At 38.4% G+C, this 18,701-nt stretch overlaps 1 protein-coding gene across 1 annotated transcript in view; it reads left to right on the top strand.

The window, feature by feature from the left end:
* NF1 (neurofibromin 1) overlaps positions 1-18,701 on the top strand; it is a 132,948-nt gene that overhangs the window by 32,762 nt on the left and 81,485 nt on the right. The window contains exons 18-31 of the mRNA XM_025210962.1: positions 218-464; positions 963-1,036; positions 1,181-1,264; positions 3,692-4,132; positions 4,468-4,607; positions 5,752-5,874; positions 6,306-6,389; positions 6,673-6,789; positions 6,919-7,100; positions 7,215-7,426; positions 8,009-8,170; positions 9,290-9,393; positions 10,500-10,635; positions 14,597-14,659. Coding sequence (XP_025066747.1) covers positions 218-464; positions 963-1,036; positions 1,181-1,264; positions 3,692-4,132; positions 4,468-4,607; positions 5,752-5,874; positions 6,306-6,389; positions 6,673-6,789; positions 6,919-7,100; positions 7,215-7,426; positions 8,009-8,170; positions 9,290-9,393; positions 10,500-10,635; positions 14,597-14,659 — 2,169 coding nt within the window. The remainder of the gene's footprint in view (positions 1-217; positions 465-962; positions 1,037-1,180; positions 1,265-3,691; positions 4,133-4,467; positions 4,608-5,751; positions 5,875-6,305; positions 6,390-6,672; positions 6,790-6,918; positions 7,101-7,214; positions 7,427-8,008; positions 8,171-9,289; positions 9,394-10,499; positions 10,636-14,596; positions 14,660-18,701) is intronic.

Here is an 18,701-nt window from a genome sequence, read left to right as displayed (position 1 = left end):
CCCCCCCCCGATGAGTTTATCCATTTAAATTGTATGAGGCTGGTGGAAGAGACTGTCTCTTAATGAACCCCATACAACAGGGCCTTGATATTGCTTTGGGCTCCTCGGTGCTATGAGAATACAGATAATTTGCTAGAGAATTTAAACGAGAGCAGACTTGGACAAAGCTACCAAACGTAAACAGTGTTACCAAACCTGTACATTTCTGTTCCCCAAGGAAAGTACAGCAGGATGCAGCGGAACATCAATCTGTCGTCAAGCCCAGACAAAATTGGAGGTTGCTTTGTATATGTTTCTGTGGAGCCCCGACATAGAGGCAGTCCTAGTTGCAATGTCCTGTTTCCGTCACCTTTGTGAGGAAGCGGACATCAGGTGTGGAGTAGATGAAGTCTCGGTCCATAATTTTTTGCCAAACTACAACACTTTCATGGAATTTGCATCTGTTAGCAATATGATGTCAACAGGTAAGAATGAGGAGACTGGTGAAGTCCGTTGGCAAACTTAGCACCTGACTATTGAATTCAAAGTAGTATGTTTTGGAATTTATTAAAACAAGTTCTGATATAACTAAAATGGCTTAATGCTTATGCCTTATCCTTATGAATCATGTGAATTCCTGAAAACAGTGCACAGGTTACATAAATATGATCACATGTAGGGTTAAAATATACAAACCTTATTTTAATACCAAATATTTGAAGATGACTTCCTCCTGCAATTTCTTCATGGTAGTGATGTCAGGACTTGTACAAGGCTGTATATTGAATTTTAAGTCCTTGATAGGTAAGCGGAGGAAAAACTGTTTTTAAAAATGTACTTTGTTTGTAATGCGAATATATTTGTGAGTGTTTTATGTAAATGGGTTTCTAGCCGATTTGAGGGGTATGTGTGTGTATTACACTTTAATCCCTTAAAAATGAATAAAATTAATGTAAGGTATTTTAAACATCTTTCTCACTTAGGGAGAGCAGCTCTTCAGAAAAGAGTCATGGCATTATTAAGACGCATTGAACATCCAACTGCAGGCAATACTGAAGTAAGGTTTTTGGGTCCCTTTCCCCCCCCATACCCATTAAAATGTTCCTTATTGGTACCTTGTGTTTGAAAGCAGTCAGTAGTGGTGGCATTGTAAGTACTCTAGAATGTAAATATCTGAAATTCTTGATGTATTCTGTTTTAGGCTTGGGAAGATACACATACGAAATGGGAACAAGCTACAAAACTAATACTCAATTTTCCAAAGACTAAAATGGAAGATGGCCAGGTGAATATGAAGTCTTCTGTAGAGTTGGTTATGTGGAAGAACCTACTATTTTTAAAGTAGTGTTTTAAACTGACCTTAATGAGCCAAATACATTTTTAATATCTGGTTCGACTTTTAAAATCAAACCCTTGTATGAAAGACTGGAATGACCTTGAAGTCATTCAACAATTAATGGATTTTCCCATGGGATCTGTATTGACATACTGCAGTTTGCTTTACCCTTGTAATGTTGGTTGTTCACCTCATTTCTTCCCGCTTCCCTGAGTGACAAAGTATGGCTGGGAGCAGAGTGATCCCTGCCTAAATTGGTGTTTCATAGACTTCTCAATTTAGCAAACCCTTATACAAAGGAAAAATATTCATGCTTCTTCAATAGTTGCTATGAAAGACTGTGAGGAAGAAATGTATCAGAGTTGAGTCACAAGCTAATATAACTTGTGGTTCAGATGACTGATAGAATGTCTGACCTTAGAGGATAACGGTTTGCAGTAGCTGGGAGAGAACGGTCATCTTTGTTTTAAATGGAAAAATGTCTGACACTTACCTTGCAATCCGCCATTGGTTGATAAAATGGCATAAATGATCAAATCAAGGCATGTTAAAATAACAATGCAGCTATGAAAGGTGCTGTGTGAAACAAGCCCTTTAACTACTTGCAGAGAGATGAGAACTAATTATTAATCCATTTGTAAGTTCCTTGAAGATAAAATAGCCACCATGGATTTGTTGAGAACAAATCATGTTGAACAAATTAATTTTTTTTCTTTGATAAAATTAACCAAAGGGTAGGGAGAAGCAGTTGATCTTTTTTATCTTGATCTTAATAAAGGTTGTGCTACAGTCCCACCTGAAGTTCTCATAAGTCAATTAAGGAAATTCGGTGTAGATATAATAACTATGAAGTGGGTGAACACCCTGTTTAGAAAGCATACTCAAAACGCTTGTCAGTAGTTTGTGATAAACTATAAGGGTATTTTAAGTGGAATCCCAAAGATTGGGGGGCAGAAGTTTTTTCTTGGAAATGATGCTACTGACTTCCTAAGAGTTTTGGAGAACTCTTTTTTCAGTTGCTGGTGTATCTCTACACCCTACCTTTTTACATTCTAAAATTGCATCGTAGTAATGCCACGTCTCTCACCAAGTTTGTGGGAACTTACAACATAGTTGCCAGTATTGTGTTACCCCAACTACTTTGTACCTGCAACAAGACAGACAAATGCCTACTACTACTACTACTACTACTGGTGCTACTGGTGCTACTACTTAGTATTTTCTTTAATGACTTGGATGATGGATTTTGGAGTGTACTTTTAACATTTGTGGGTGATGTGAAGCTAGGATGGGTCGCGGTTCCATGGAGGACAGGATTAGAATTCAAAATGATCATGCCAAAGTAGAGGAATGGTTTGTAATCAATAAACTGAGATTGACTGCAAAATTCTACTAGCATCTAGGAAAACTCAAATGCCCATGTATAAAATGAGGATTAATTGGCTAGGCAGTAGCAGCTTAGAAAAGAAACGGGATTGTAGTAGACCGCACTGAATTGCCCAGCAGTGATGCTGAGATGCATTAACTGAATTGTTGCATGCATATCATGGCATGTAATTATTCCTTTCTTCTAGGAACAGGAAAGATATATTAGCTGGAGTAATGGTTCCAGTTTTGGTTACCACCATTTAACAAAGGTGCAGACAAATTGAAGGGAGTCTGAGGAGAACAGCATGGTAGTAAGTGGTTTAGAAAATGTGACCTCGAAGGGAAGAATTTGGTAGTCTATAGAAGAGGAGGGGCCTAAGGAGGATGTAAGACTTCTGATATTGAACGGTTGTCAGAAGGAGGATGGTGACCAGTTGTTCTCTATGTCCACTGATGGTAGTACACGTAGTTGGCTTAGTTTGTGGCAAGAGAGATTTGGGGTTAAATGGTGTAACACTTTAAAGGTGAATAAAGCACTGAAGTAGGTTAATGAAGGGGGTTGTGGGAGCTCCTTTTCACTGGAGTTTTTTAAAGGTCTTTATATAAAGTTCTTCCTATAAGGGTCTGTGCGGGATAGTCTGGATATCCTTGGTCCTGCCTTCAGCCAGGAGATAGAATAGATGAGCCTTTCAGATCCTTCCAGCTTGGTATTTTTATGATTTCTGTAAGTGCAGGGCCTGTTGGTAAAATTCAGATTCCAGTATGATAGGTAATTAATTGTCTTACAAGTCACAAAAATCTCATGATACTGGAATAGTTTTGGTTCTTGTGTTTTGTTTTTATTTGGGTTTTTGTTGTTTTTTTGTTTTACTGACCCGGATGTAAACTTGCGTTTTAGGATTTACTTACTGAAAGACTGTTAAAATATGGTCTGTTTGTTGTTATTTGCTCTCTGTGTTGAAATAGAGATCCCATTTGAACCATGCTCTCTTTATTTTTCCTCTTCAGGTTACCGAAAGTCTTCACAAGACAATTGTGAAGAGACGAATGTCTCATGTGAGTGGTGGAGGGTCCATTGACCTCTCTGACACAGATTCTCTTCAGGAATGGATCAACATGACAGGGTTTTTATGTGCTCTTGGGGGAGTTTGCCTACAGCATCGTAGCAATGCAGGATTAGCAACCTATAGTCCACCGATGGGCCCAGTCAATGAGCGCAAAGGCTCCATGATATCTATGGTGTCCACTGATGGAAATACAGAGACTCCTGTTAGCAAATTCTTAGATCGATTATTGTCCTTAATGGTCTGTAATCATGAGAAAGTGGGACTTCAGATACGGACTAATATAAAAGATCTAGTGGGTTTGGAATTGAGTCCAGCACTTTATCCAATGCTGTTTAACAAACTGAAGAATACCATCAGCAAATTTTTTGACTCTCAAGGCCAGGTAAGAGTTGAGATGTTACCACGTTTTTATTTTATTAAAAAACATATTGTGTTAAAAATGACAGTTGTTTGAGAATTTTTATACAAGGAGCCAAACCAATATTTACTTATTCTGTGGAAATTCTGTTTATAGTTTTATTGACTAAATTTCTTGATACCTTAACGATAGTAAGTACAGGAATTCTTCTGAGTAGGTCAGTCTGAATAAATACCTGCAGCGGTTAAGATACCTACTGTACAATAATAGAAATATTTATTAGTACTATTTCCACTTCCCTTAGTTATTTTTTGTACAACATGTTTGAAGATGTATGGCTTCGTGTCTTCTCTCTCTAGGTTTTGTTAACTGAGACCAATACACAATTTGTAGAGCAGACCATCGCTATAATGAAGAACCTACTTGATAATCATACTGAAGGGAGCTCAGAACATCTGGGACAAGCTAGTATAGAGACAATGATGCTAAATCTAGTCAGGTAAGATCCCAGATGTGTTCTCATTGTGTAAAGTGAGTTCCTTGGACAATGGGTTTCTTAGTCCTTCTACCTGAACCGTGGTCTGTAGAGGGGAGTGGCAGCAGTACAGCAAGCTGATCCTCAACCACCTGGCTACACTAGAAGTTAAAGCTACTGGGGAATGTATCTTATTTATATGATCTGCTAGTGGATAAGTGGGCACAGTGTTGTGAAGGACTCCACAATTCACCCTGATCCTTGGAAACCCTGTGACATAAGCCTCCCCTCATGCTGATGTGAGTACTGGAGTCCAGCTCAAAGTTCAGAGTCCCATCTGTCGGATATATCTCAGTGGAGAATTTTCCTGCATCATTTGAAATCTCCATTAGGCATCCCAAGCCGGTTTAAGGACCCCTATACACTGAGTGGAAAATCCAGCCCCAAATATTTAATAACTAGTTATACAAGTCTAATTCTGCCTGTAATAAAAAAAAAATGCACAGAAAATAATACAGGGAATCCTCGACTTACAGCATTTCGAGTTGCAACATTTCGCACTTACAGCGTTTATAAATTGACACTGTTTCAACTTTATGATGTCAGTTTTGACTTACAACGCTTGATCCAATGCAACGCCACGCCAGCGAGCAAGTTCGCTGCGTCGCTCATCTGTCTGGAGAACATCTGTCCAAACTTCCTTGGACACTTTCTTTAAGAAGGCAGACGAGACTCCAGAAAAACTTGCAGCTAAGACTCCTGAGAACACTCCAACCAAGAGCCCTTCAAAAATTCCAGCAAAGTCACCTCAAAGAAGTCCTTCCAAATCAATATGATTGCTATTTACAATATAAATACATTAATGTAGCTATATTAGTAGTCTATAATTGGTCGAGTACAAAATTCTGGGGTATTTTTGGTGAAAATAGGGTATCAGGCCTTGGTTCAGGAACCAATCCCCCATTTATAACATTGTTTCTTATGAGAAAATTGCTTCCGAGTTGCAACGTTTCGACTTAAGACATACTTTTCAGGAACCAGTTGTGTCCTAAATCTGAGGACTGCCTGTATACATTATCTATTTTAGTTACTGTATTCTGGCATGGACAGTTAGGATGAGATTCCCCAGATGCATGTAGCTTTTTTAAGTCTTTGCTTACTTTCACAGATATGTGCGTGTGCTTGGCAACTTGGTACATGCGATTCAAATAAAAACTAAACTCTGTCAATTAGTGGAGGTAATGATGGAAAGGAGAGATGATCTTTCATTTTGCCAGGAGATGAAATTCAGGTGAATATTTGATTATAGCAATTCCAGTATAAATATGTTCTGTAAACAAACGAGCCAATTTTGCACTGTTTGGGGCAATGCTTGTGTGCGGAGAAAGAGGAGAGATGGGATGGGATGAGAGATGGGATGGGATGATTCTTTTACACCTTTTTAACTAACGTAACTTGCTTGGTTGGTTGGTTTTTCTGCATTGAATTATCTGTGCCACAAGGGTCAGGTAGCCTGGAACTATGCCGATGCAGAGTTCTGTGGGATGCAGGTGCCAGTTTGTAGATGTAATCAGTACCAGGACATTACTAAACTGAGTTAATCTAAGGTTGACAGTTCATAGGCTTTTTTAAGGTAAATTTAACCATTCAGATGATGCCCGCAACCATATTAATCTTTTGTCAGATTACTATCAGTTTTCTGTGCTCTAATATTTCTTACAGGAATAAAATGGTGGAGTATCTAACAGACTGGGTTATGGGCACGTCCAATCAGGCAACAGATGAAGATGTAAAATGCCTGACAAGGTAAGAACAGATAATACTGTACTGCTAAAAGCACTAACGTGTCTCGGATCTCATTTGTTTTGATGATGATATTTAATAATGCTGCAAGAAGCTGTTGGTATTTCTTTCGTGTAAGGAGGTTTAAAACAAAATCAGTATGGTAAGGACACTTTTTAGCTACAGTTAGATGTATGAGAAAAAGTGAACTGATGTTACTTTGAAGAGAAGATTGTCATGTAGCAGGGGGAAGACTAAGAACTAATATTGTTTAATTAAAATTTTGATTTCTTAATTTTACATTCAGAGATTTGGACCAGGCCAGCATGGAAGCAGTGGTTTCTCTTCTTGCTGGGCTTCCACTACAGCCCGAAGAGGGAGATGGTGTCGAGTTAATGGAAGCAAAATCCCAGTTGTTTCTTAAGTAAATAATAATTTTTAACTATTTCAATTATACTTCAGCTAAGGGCAAATATAGTATATTGATTTTAATAGGAAGGAAATTTTTCTCATTTTGCAAGAGTTAATTTATAAATGTTGTTTTTTATTTTAGATATTTCACTCTCTTTATGAACCTCCTCAATGATTGTAGTGAAGTGGAAGATGAAAGTGCGCAAACAGGTGGCAGGAAACGTGGCATGTCTCGAAGACTGGCTTCACTGCGGCACTGTACCGTGCTTGCAATGTCAAATTTACTTAATGCTAATGTGGACAGTGGCCTTATGCACTCAATAGGTAAAGTTGCTAGAGCCAACTCTGAATGAATGCACACATAATGAGGCGTGAACTTTTAATTACAATGTCATACACATCTTTATTTAAGAGTTTACTTTTTTGTTATGTTGTTAGGCTTAGGTTATCACAAAGATCTCCAAACAAGAGCTACGTTCATGGAAGTCCTCACCAAAATCCTACAACAGGGTACAGAATTTGATACACTAGCAGAAACGGTACTAGCAGATCGATTTGAGAGATTGGTGGAATTGGTTACAATGATGGGTGACCAAGGAGAGCTACCTATTGCTATGGCTTTGGCCAATGTGGTGCCTTGTTCACAGTGGGTAAGCTCTTTCATGCTTCGGGTTTAACCTCTGTAACTCCCACAAAAAATCACTACATAAGACTCAATGGTGACCTTAGTGCTCTGCCAGTGTAACAGTTAGATATAAACTGGCAGATCTGGTTATCCAGTTATGCCTATCTTTATTAGTACATGGCCTTTTCTCAATTTTTTTCTCCAATAGTAAATTGAGTTTGATTGGTTGGGGTCTTCATTTGAAACTAAAGCATGATGGTAGGTTTTTGACTAGTGGGTGGAAAAGTGACTGAGAGTGCATTCATATAATAATAAAATTCTTCTTCAGGCCTGGGGTTTTTGTAACCCATGTGCTTTTTACCTGGGCTTTGTGTTTATACACTGTTTGAATCTCTGGGCCTTCTCAGCTACCCTAATAATTTGGCATGATTTGAGTGTGAAATATGGAGCGAGAAACAGAGGTGGGGGGCATACATTCTTTAATTTAGGGTTTTCCATGACTTCACAGCAAAGTGCTTGTATTAGCACATGCTGTTTGGTAGCTTTTCATGGTTTAGCCCCTCTCTGCTCTCGCACATAGATTGACATCTTCATTACTGTCTTTAAGGATGAACTAGCTCGTGTTCTGGTCACTCTTTTTGATTCCCGGCACTTGCTGTACCAGCTGCTCTGGAACATGTTTTCTAAGGAAGTTGAACTGGCAGATTCCATGCAGACTCTCTTCAGAGGAAATAGTTTGGCCAGTAAAATAATGACTTTCTGTTTTAAGGTACGTTACCTGGTGTTTAGATTTCTGTTTTATTTAAAGAATAACATGAAAAAATATATTCATGCAGAAAGACAAAACTGCCGATGTGTTACGTTAACCTGTGTGGGTGAAAACTTGTCTATATAAATTTGGGCAATTTTTTTTTTTTTTTTTTTTGAAAGTCCATCTATAGTCGATACAGTTGTTGAATTATTTTTAAGCACTAGGCAGGTTGAGATAAGGGTATTTATAAGGATACACTGTAAACAAGAGTCTCATTCAGTTATGTTGCATATGAACAGAATTTGACGATTTATGCTTTCATTTACTACGAGGGGGAAATAGTTTATGGAAATGAATCAAACTTTCAGAAATGTATCACAGTTATGTTCCACAAACAGCCTTGTGAAGTAGAAATAAAAACCTTGCATGGTTCTGCCATGTGCCCTTCACTAATCAATTTAAAGTCAGTCTTCACCACTTTAAGTCAAAGATAAAAACTAAAGAATTCTGATCACTGTTTTATTAGCTGTCTTCTTTAAACAGCTTTGTCATCATCTGTGTCCTTAACTTATTCAAGTACATATTTCCTCTTACTCTTTGTCATGTAACTATTAAGAAAATAACTGTTTGACATACAAGCTATATAGATGCTTTTGCTCCTAACTGCTTCTGTGTTTGTACCTTTTTTGGTGTGTAGTCAGTATCTTTTGGGTTAGTGAAGATGTTGCCTTAAGAGTAATATTGTCAGAAGACACCCAGTTGTAGCATTTAAATGAGAGAAAGGAAAGGAATTGTTCATTTGTTTTACACTACTTTGTAACCCCCTGCCCTTCCAAATATTTAATACAGCACTAATATAAAAGAGGGTTCTTCTAATGGTAGCATGTGTGCAGGAAGGTGACCCCTGATGCCTGTGTTGCATATGCATAATGCATTCCAGCTTTGAGAACTACGCAGTTCCAGAGCTTTATTTTCGAAGATTCGTTCTTTGTAAAAGTACTTTAGGGTCCTGATATTTAGATGCAGGAAAAAAATGCAGTTGGTATATTAATCATCGTGTCTTTTAGCATTGCAAAATATCGTTATGGCTCGAGTTACACTAACCTGGTTACCCATTCTGATTTACTTTATTGATAGGTTTATGGTGCAACATATCTGCAGAAGCTGTTGGAACCTTTATTAAGAACTGTGATCATGTCCCCGGAATGGCAACATGTCAGCTTTGAGGTGGATCCTACAAGGTTTGAGATATGACAAGTGTTCTTAATTAACTGCAAAACTGTCTCCTGTTTGTACTAATGGCACAAGGTTGCTTTCTGCATATTTGCTATCTTTCCCCCTTTTCACAGCTCTGTTTGGTTCCCCTCCCCCTGTTTTACGCAGGCACACCTAAAATAATCCTATAGACATGGAGAACTGGACAGAGCTCTTCTGTGTAGGAACCTCTGTGGCCTGAGTTCTTCTGCACATACACACACAGGCTAGAAGAGAGCAAGGATGATAGAAAAGCCTTGCTCATTTGTTTTTCTCTCCTGCCACTGCATATTTCAGTAAGAACTGGGAAGTTTCTGGCCCTAAATTTGTCACTCTCCCGCCGAACTCTAAAATACCTCCTCTAGGCTACAGAACCATTCCTGTCAGCAAGATGGAGCATGTGTGCTTTTTTGCCTTTTACATGGGTATGCTTTATCTCGATTTTTGCTGTATCTTCACAGTATTTATCCAAAATATTTAAATTTTTTATGTGGTTTCCTCCTCCTCTGACTTCTGTGTCTGTTCTATAACATCCCTCATATTGCTATTTTACACTAGCTAATTGCATCTCAAAAGATAGGCTTCCTCTTCATCACTTATGCCCACGCCTTTTTTTTTTTTTTACTTTGAGAGGTGATAAATGAGCAGCTATTTATAAAGAGCCTTCCTACACCCATGAAGCAGCCATCTGCAGCTACCTGAAAAACTGCTTAGATTTTCAGGGAAACCCTGGCCAAGCTTGTGTGTGCACCTTTTGAGACTGCCTTCCTGAAGGAGTTCTCAGCTTAGTTATATGATTGTGGGACTGCCTTTCCTGTACGAGGTAATAATACCCCAAAGTGACTCTAAAGGGCATGATGTACAAGAAGCCCATTAATTAAGGCTTTTTTGTATTAAGTTGTAATGTGACCTCATATCCATAGAGCATATTTTTTCATGTTATAAAACTACTCATGGAAACATTGGCAAAATAGGTTTTTTCCATTTCAACAGCCTTGCTAGTGTGGCTGTGATTGAATATAGGTGGAAGCAACCTGTATGCTTTTGAAGGTTAACAACTTTAAAGCTTGTTATATTTGTGGGTCGTTTGCAGGTTGGAGCCAACGGAAAGCCTTGATGACAACCAGCGGAGTCTGCTGCAAATGACTGAAAAATTCTTTCATGCAATCATTAATTCCTCCTCAGAGTTTCCACCGCAGCTTCGCAGTGTGTGCCACTGTCTGTACCAGGTATGACTGCAGTTGAGGGATAAATCTTCACGGCCTGACTTCTGTTCTTGTTAAAACAAATATGAAGATCAGATTTTTCAGGTTTAAAAGTATTGTACTAGAGCCTGGGCCAGGAATTCTGGCTTTTTGGCTTTGGTTTTTTTCAGTTTTTTGCAGAGGTTTATGGCACAGCTATGTAGGTATTTCTCAAAGCTGAACCTCAGCATATGTGATCTCAGCCAAGTGAATGGGTTTCAAGGGGCTGGCCTGGCAGTCAGGTTGTGACAGCTTTTTGCTATGCAAGCAGCCAGAATTTGCTCTTGGGCTCCCAGATCTAATAGGGCAGGAATCATCTTGCATTGCTGTAGTGCCTCTGCTCGGAAACTGAAGACATTGCATGGACTCACTCTAGCAGGAAGAGTGAGTGCAGCCGTTCTTGCCACCAGGTTTTAATGTGGGGCCTTTGAGAGTGAGGCAGCACAGGGGGGAAGCCTGTAGGGGGTGGAGGACGATAGAGGCCATAATGTTTTACATTTAATAGACACGGCAAACGCTTCTTTTTACCCCAATGTGATTGCCTTGATATAAGATCTGTTTGACTAGTGGATTGTTGGCTCTAAGTAGTAGTACAATTGCCCCTCAGACTTTATAAGCTGCATTTAAGTAGCTTCATACACATGTGAATCAAATAGCTACTAAAAAGCATGTTCATTTATTGAGCAAGCATATGAATAGTTGCCTCTGTGCTACAGAACAGATAATATTTTTTTTCACGTATACTAATGAGGAGTAATCCATGAGTTGTTCTTGATGTAAGATGTACCTGTTTTCCTCTTCAAGGAAAAGCCTATTAGTCAGGTTAGTTCTGAAGAAATACCGCTACTGGGCTACAAGTAAACTAAGCTAATATTGTGCTTCAGGTTGCTTAATAGCGAGGCTGATTGAAATAGAAAATGTCACAAGGCTTACTAGTAGAGGGCAAAATTTGTTCCGACTTCAGTGGCATCTTTGGAGGATAGGAGCTTTTTTTTAATTTATTTTTTTTAGATTCTGACTTGGTAGCTCATCATTAGATTTAAGTTGGATGAGTGGCACAAGTGTGGCATTCAGGCTTTACTCTTTTCTCCATGTATCGTGTCCTCTCTCATCAAGCACATTCTGAAAGAAGAGTTTTCCAGGTTTCTTTGCCTGGAAGTGGCATAAGTTATTTTTCCATAGAAAGTATTCCGGTCTTCTGGAGCATTTTTTAAAGCTAATTTTGAGTAATAATTATTTACTTGTGTGGCATAGTCCAGACCTATGGCATTGCTATTTTCTATTCATCGAATACTTCTTTTTATAAATACAGTTTCCTCGGCTTCCAAAATGTTAGTCTTCTAAAAACAATACAGTGTCTTTTGTGGCTGTTGAAAGGATCAGACTATTTTTAATTCCGGAAGGGAGTTTGTCATACAAAACCTTGAGAGCAAGGATGGTTTTTATACTTGTGTGAAATCATGTTATGCCGGTATTTGAAGTGGTCCAGTTCTTCACTTTCTCCGATAGATTATAAAAAGTTGCATCCTACATCGCTTGGGACAGGCAGGATGGGTTTGCTTTTAGCATCACCTAGTTCATTCTTGATCAGGGGTGGGAAAAGTCCAGCTATCGGCACACTCCATTTTCTAGCAACCCCTGCAGTGGCAGCTCCTGGCTTCTGCCGCTGGACTCAGCCCTGCTGCCCGGGCACCCCAGCCCATGCTTCCTGCACCTACCACTAGAGGTAGGACCTGCATAAGCAGGGTGCGCAGCCAGATGACTGAGATGGGGCTGCAGCAGGGAGCAAGATGGACAGGTGGGAGTGATGGCATGGGGTGGGACCAGGGCAGAGCTGTCATCTGCTGACCGCACACCCCTGCCATGGGCAAGGGTTCGGCTGGCAGGGGCATGCAGGCAGTGGCTCACGGCTCTGCCCCTGGCCTTTCCCTGGGCCATCACCACTACAAGATCCCAGCCCTGGAGCTGTGCGTCTCTTGGCCAGTCTCCATGCAAACTCAGGAAGCGCAGGGGTGCAACAGCATGGGGCCAGGCCAAGCCGAGGCAGAGCCCCAGTTCTGCGATCCCACACTATCGTGCCTCTACGGTCCTGGGCTCTCCACGGGGTCTCCTGCATGGGCAGAGGCTGCTGGGAAATCATCTAGCTGGTAGCCAGATCTGCCATTTTGCCCACCCCTGTTCTAAATGCATGTTTTATGGGGGGCTGTTTTTATCTTTATCCTCTTTATCTATTGTTACCATTTTTACCTCTCACCTTTTAAAGTCACTTATGCTACAAAGGTTGTTTGCTTTTGGAAAAAAGGCTTTCACTAGGTTTTCACAAATAAACGCAAATGAGGGGGAACAAAATCCGAATAAAGAAAAGTTCACTGTTCCTCTAGCACTCGAGCAATGTTGTATTTGAACTGGTGCGGTTGAACAGGTTGAGTATGTACAGCTTACTTGTTAATAACCTTTAGCTTTCTAATACCTGCCACTTTCTCCTCCTCGTATCAAATGGTGTGCTCATCAGAAATAATGTTATCATTCATTCCTTATATTCAAATGCTAGAGAACTTTTTGAAGAGCTTCCCCAAGACCTGACTCAGCTTGAAATAAATCAGCTGTCATTTCTTTAACAACATACTTATAAAAATAAAGCTATATAGTGTGTACCTCTATACCACCCAGGATTTTTACAAGCAAGTTAGAATAGAAATTTGATTGGCCATAGAAATTTGTTAGCTTTCTCACGTTTTATGTCCATATCTACTCCTGAGGCTGGCATTATAATTTTTTTTTGTTAGTGTATAAAATAAAAATCTAAGCTGTTAGTTTTTTGAAGCAGTGAATCATCTCTTATAACAAATTTAGCTGTGTTAGTAGACAACTTTTTGACTCAACTTTAAAAGTGCTGCAGAGCATAAAAAGTATGAGGAGGAGTGGAGATGTAAAGCCATTCTTCTGTTTTTCTCTGTTGTATACACATAATACAGACTTTAGTGTTTATCTGGCTTATGGCTGGCATTTCACTCTCCAGCGTTTTAGTATATTTTGAGCTTCCTTATAACATAATTCCAATGACTAGTGTAACACAAGGTGTTTACTGAGTATTGCCTCACTGTAAATTTTTCTTCATGGTTACTCTTGCTTTATTCAAGATCCTTTTTTACAGCTAGTGTGGAGGAGATGGTATAGACCTTCATCAGCAAAATTCATTTCAATGCAGAAGGAAAAGTCCAAAAGTCCAATGGACCTTTTAATTCCCACCTAATCCTGTTGTGATGTCAGGGCTCAAGTATTGAATAGGTTTGGCCTGGCCCTTTGCCCTGGGTGAATTCCAAAATAGATGTAGTCAAGTCGAAGTGTTTGAATTTGAAATCCAAAAACATCTTTTCTGCCATATAATGCAAATGTTTGACACATCACTGGATGATAATTATATTTTTAATTAAGAGGAAAAGCATTATAAATACGAATCATACATTGAACAAGATTGAAGGACACACAGAGAAACACAGGGAGATTTCAACCACTAAATTTATTTTTAAAAAATTATGCATATCTTTCAAAAGTTAAACCTTTGAAATATACTAATATTCAAAAGATTATTTTTGTCTGGGAATGGTGAAATGTGTTTTGAAAGCTGACTGTGCTAATTTATGCCTGATATTGCATATCACGAGCAAATTACAGTGGTTTGACTTTTAATCTAGCCAGAAATAGTAGAAATGATTGAAACCCAACATTTGCTTGCTTTGTATTTAGTGCTTTGTGAATAAGATGTAGTAAAATAAGGCTGTGATATAAAAACCCCATCATCAAACTTTTAGTTTATATATTTCATTTTCTGTTGGTTATGTTTGTTACATTTTATCGTGTAATTTATGTACAAGTCAACATTGTTTTTTTTGTTGCTGTATGTAGTTGGTACTGTGACTTGTTTGTGCTCATCTCTGTTCTGTAGGCAACTTGCCACTCCCTACTGAATAAAGCTACCGTAAAAGAAAAAAAGGAAAACAAAAAATCAGTAAGTTTGGAGACCTTTTTATTAGCCGTTTCTTTCAAAGCAAAACAAAAAAAATCTTTTGCTGTTTGTTCAAAACATCTTCACTTCAACCTATTTTGACCCTCACTGTAAAAATCATTCTACTAATTCTGGCACAAAATAGCTTTCATTGCAATTAACACTGGAATTAAGTTACATTTTTAAATATTCTCTGTGTGCCTGTTTGAGTCAACAACAAGGCATTTTTAACCTTAGTGCTTGGTATTCAGTATGCTGATTTTCTGCCCTTGCTACCATTTGCAATCAGAAATAATTATGAAAGGAAGATGATTTCTAAGTTTTAGGAAAATCCAGGTCTGTTTCGTTGCTTTAACATATTGGTTTGTAGAATAAGTGAAGTTTTCCTTTCTAAGAAGGAAACAAAAAGTTTCGCTTCAGTTTTATGACTTGTTTTTATTTTCTCTTAAGTTTTGCATTGTGACTAAGCAATAAAGTTTTAGCATTTGTAATTATTTGCTCAGACAAGATGAGCAAGTCTCCCAAGGTAAGCCATTACTCAGTTAAAAAAAATATAATTGAATGGACATTATATTACTTAATTTTTGTTTACTTTGGAAGAAAAAGTGTTGATGCAGTGATGTCACTAAAGCTGAGAATTATTCAATTTGGAGGATTCCCTCAGTCCATAACATACCAATACTCTGAATAAAACGGAGGAGGAAGAGTTCAGCATTTTATTACACTTCTCCCTTTATTTTTTTTCCCATTATTTTAGCAGAATATTAATAATTTTTAAATGGAAGCCATACTGTATACAGACAAGGATTAGTCATTAGTAATAGGTGAAAGTGCAAAACATTTGCAAATGCATTTGTATCTGAAGCAAAGTAATCTTTATTGTATTCTGTGCAAGCTGATATATCTATTTTCCGAGGGAGTTCAGGTGAACTCAAGTTACGTTATTTACTGTAAGTTAAAAAGAGGTATAGTAGAATTACGTTTCTTTTAGATTTTGTTTTTTTAAGTATTTAAATTGTTGTTTAAATACAAAATTTGAGGAGAGCAGGAGACGTATGTAAACTATGAAATACTTATTCATAGAACAGATGTAGCTTTTAAGTTTTTTGTGTAATTTCTTTACTTCTATTTAGAAAAAATATTCACTGTGTGGATAATGAGGTTGCATAGAAATGCATAGAATTCAAAATGTACATTAGAAAGTTTATTGTACATATTTGATTGTCGGTGCAAAATTTGACTGTTCATAAAATGTTATCTGATGGAGAATTTTTTGAGGGCTTTGATTTTTTTTCCCTTTTATCTTATTCTACCATAATGTTGTTTTGGAGGAAAGCATTATTTTTGATATACTCTTCTCTTTTGATCTGTTGCTTCCTCCTGTTTTCTTAGCAGATTTATCAACTCATGCAGAGTCAGAATAATAAATACTTGATGTCTGGATAAATAACTATTTCTAGAATAATTGACTACTGATATGCGAGACTGGTTAATGCATGTGTTTTGTTTCAAAGTATTGCAAAAATGTCATTAAAAATTGTTGCTCGCTGTTGGGTATTAGAACTCTAACCTCTTTTGCTGTTTACTAATAACATAGTCTGTTTAATTTCTAAGTAAAGCTTTAGCTTTATTATAGACTAATCTTTGTGCAAAAGTAGTAACTTACACACTGCCCCTGCAATTAATAATCACTAGTAACTTTTGGCTCAGCAAACGCTTTTTGCTCTGATTCTTGCTGGGAGCGCTCTTTAAGGTTCTGGGTACTTGTAAAAGTGATTGTGGTTTGATAGCTACAAGTTGGTATAATAAACTGGAAAGGTTGTCTATGTTAAGTGCACCCACGTTTTATTACATTAGATATTAAGGTGTAGCCATTAATCTGCAGTAATAACTGTGCCTCTTGGTCATCAAAATTTAAGCCTTTAGGAATTTTTAGTGTTTTATCATTTGAAAATAAATTCACGTACTTGAAGACTGTACAAAGTCTGCTTTTTGTTGCTTACAATGATGCATGACCACTGTAAGCTTTGGGAATTTTGCCATCTTTCTCATTTCTTAAAGCATTTTAATGTTGCAGTTCCTATTTTTTGGAAGTGTGACGTGTCCAGAGCTATTACTTTCTTACTCATTATAGAAGTTTTTGTACATTGTAAGGTTATTGAACTGTATGGTGTGCTTAAGGTACCTGTTACATCTCCTGCCACAAACACATAGCCATCACTATTTAGTGTGGTGCCAGTTACCTTTTTAAGGCACCATTTCCATGCTTGCTTTATTTTTTTCAATATACTTTGTAAGAAACGAGTATCAGTAATATTTCATGGAGTTGGGGGAATTTGGGCCTTTGAGCCACCCCCAGAGGGATATTCCAGAGTGGCTTTTCGTGTTACAGAAATTAAGAACAAGTAAACTAAAAGGCAAAAGAATCTAAAATATAAAACCCATGCCAGGACTTAGGCTGTGCTATTTCACTGTGGTTGCTGATTGAATTGTGCTCATAAATCCTTTTTTGGCCTAGAAATGTACCTTTTCAGTGGCGTTAAATTCACTATACTGCTTCCTTTCTTTTCTCCCTCCATTCTAAACAATACTTTAAGCTACAGAGTTAAGTGTGCTGTCTCATAAACTGCTAGGGAGTGAGGAAGAGGAGCAAAGTGCACATGCTTTTTCATTGAGTCATAGGACTCCTCTTTGTACTTTTTGAATTTTATAACTTCGTGAAGGAACAGTCTTAAAAAGCATTGACTATTTTTTTGCCATTTAATTTCTATCATGTTGATTTTTCAAAGGACTTCAATTACCCCTGTTGCCTGTAAGCAATGTACACGTAATCTCTACTTGTCAGTACTGTTCCTCTGTGGATTGTTAATCCTCAATGTCATTCACTTGAAAATTGAGTAAGGTGTACCAAGTGAGGGTAATATAATGTGGCATTAAGTGCAACATGTATAGCAAAGAAATCCTGGTGTGCGTGTTCTGATTGGTGTAGCGTGGATTTCAAGAAATACTTTGTCAGCTCGTATACTATGAGAGATCCTACAGATTTATGAGAAGATGCTCTGAAGAGTTACTGTGGGTACAGCTACATGAGGCCACTTTACTGTAGAGCTGACTAATTAACTCCGAAGTAAAGCATCACCGTCTATACATGCAGCACCAATTGAGCCACGGTAAAACAGTTACATCTATTTTAGGATAATACTGCCTGACACAGGTACTATCACACCATGGTTGTAATATCTCTTATTAGACCAACTGAGCAGTTGGAAAAAAGTTCTTGCCTGCTTACGTCCTTAGACCAACTTGGCTACAACCAAAAGCCCATCCTACGGTGGAGTAGTTAACGTGCAGTGAAATCGTGTGTAGATAGTGATGGGGCTGGCTGGGGCATGAGGATGCTAGTGTGGTGGCTGCCTGCTGGCTAGCCCCGCGCTGTAGCACCCTTGTGCCCTAGCCAGCCCCTCTGCAATATGTTGAGCCTGGGTGGAGCATCTTTGGGCTAGCAGGCCACCCCGCTCCACCCCTGTTTTCCCCCCTGGGCCTGCTGCCAGCTGGGGTTGCACTGCCTTGGCTCAACATGCTGCAGTCCCAGGCGCACATGTAAACGCTGTGCCCAGGTGCAGTCAACTCTGGCGCAAACTGCTTGCGAGTTTATTGCATCTCATTAATTTCACATGAAGATGTGCCCTGCAAGACATTAATGACATGATCTTTCAAATCTACAGAAATATCTATCGGCAGCAGCAGTAGTAGGCATCCATCAACAAAGAGATTTCACCAAGATCCCGTAGTGCTGCTATTCTTCCTAATGTTTTTCAGGATTCATGTCAAGATCTGAGTAGCACTTGTGTAGTGCTTAGTGGTCTGGAAGTTATTCCATTGATTTTTTGGTTCTCAAATTTGTTTTAAATTTTTTTGTGTGTGTTTTCTGGTTCCAAAGATTTTTCAGACAAATGGAAGGCTTTTGTTCAAGTGATACCAAGCTTGTGTGTTCAACGTCTGAGTTTACAAAACCTTTATTTAAATGCAGAATAATTTTGCTAAT

The sequence above is a fragment of the Alligator sinensis genome, unplaced genomic scaffold (assembly GCF_000455745.1).
Source record: "Alligator sinensis unplaced genomic scaffold, ASM45574v1 scaffold118_1, whole genome shotgun sequence".
NCBI classification, from domain to species: Eukaryota; Metazoa; Chordata; order Crocodylia; family Alligatoridae; genus Alligator; species Alligator sinensis.
This window is presented reverse-complemented; position numbering and strand designations above follow the sequence as displayed.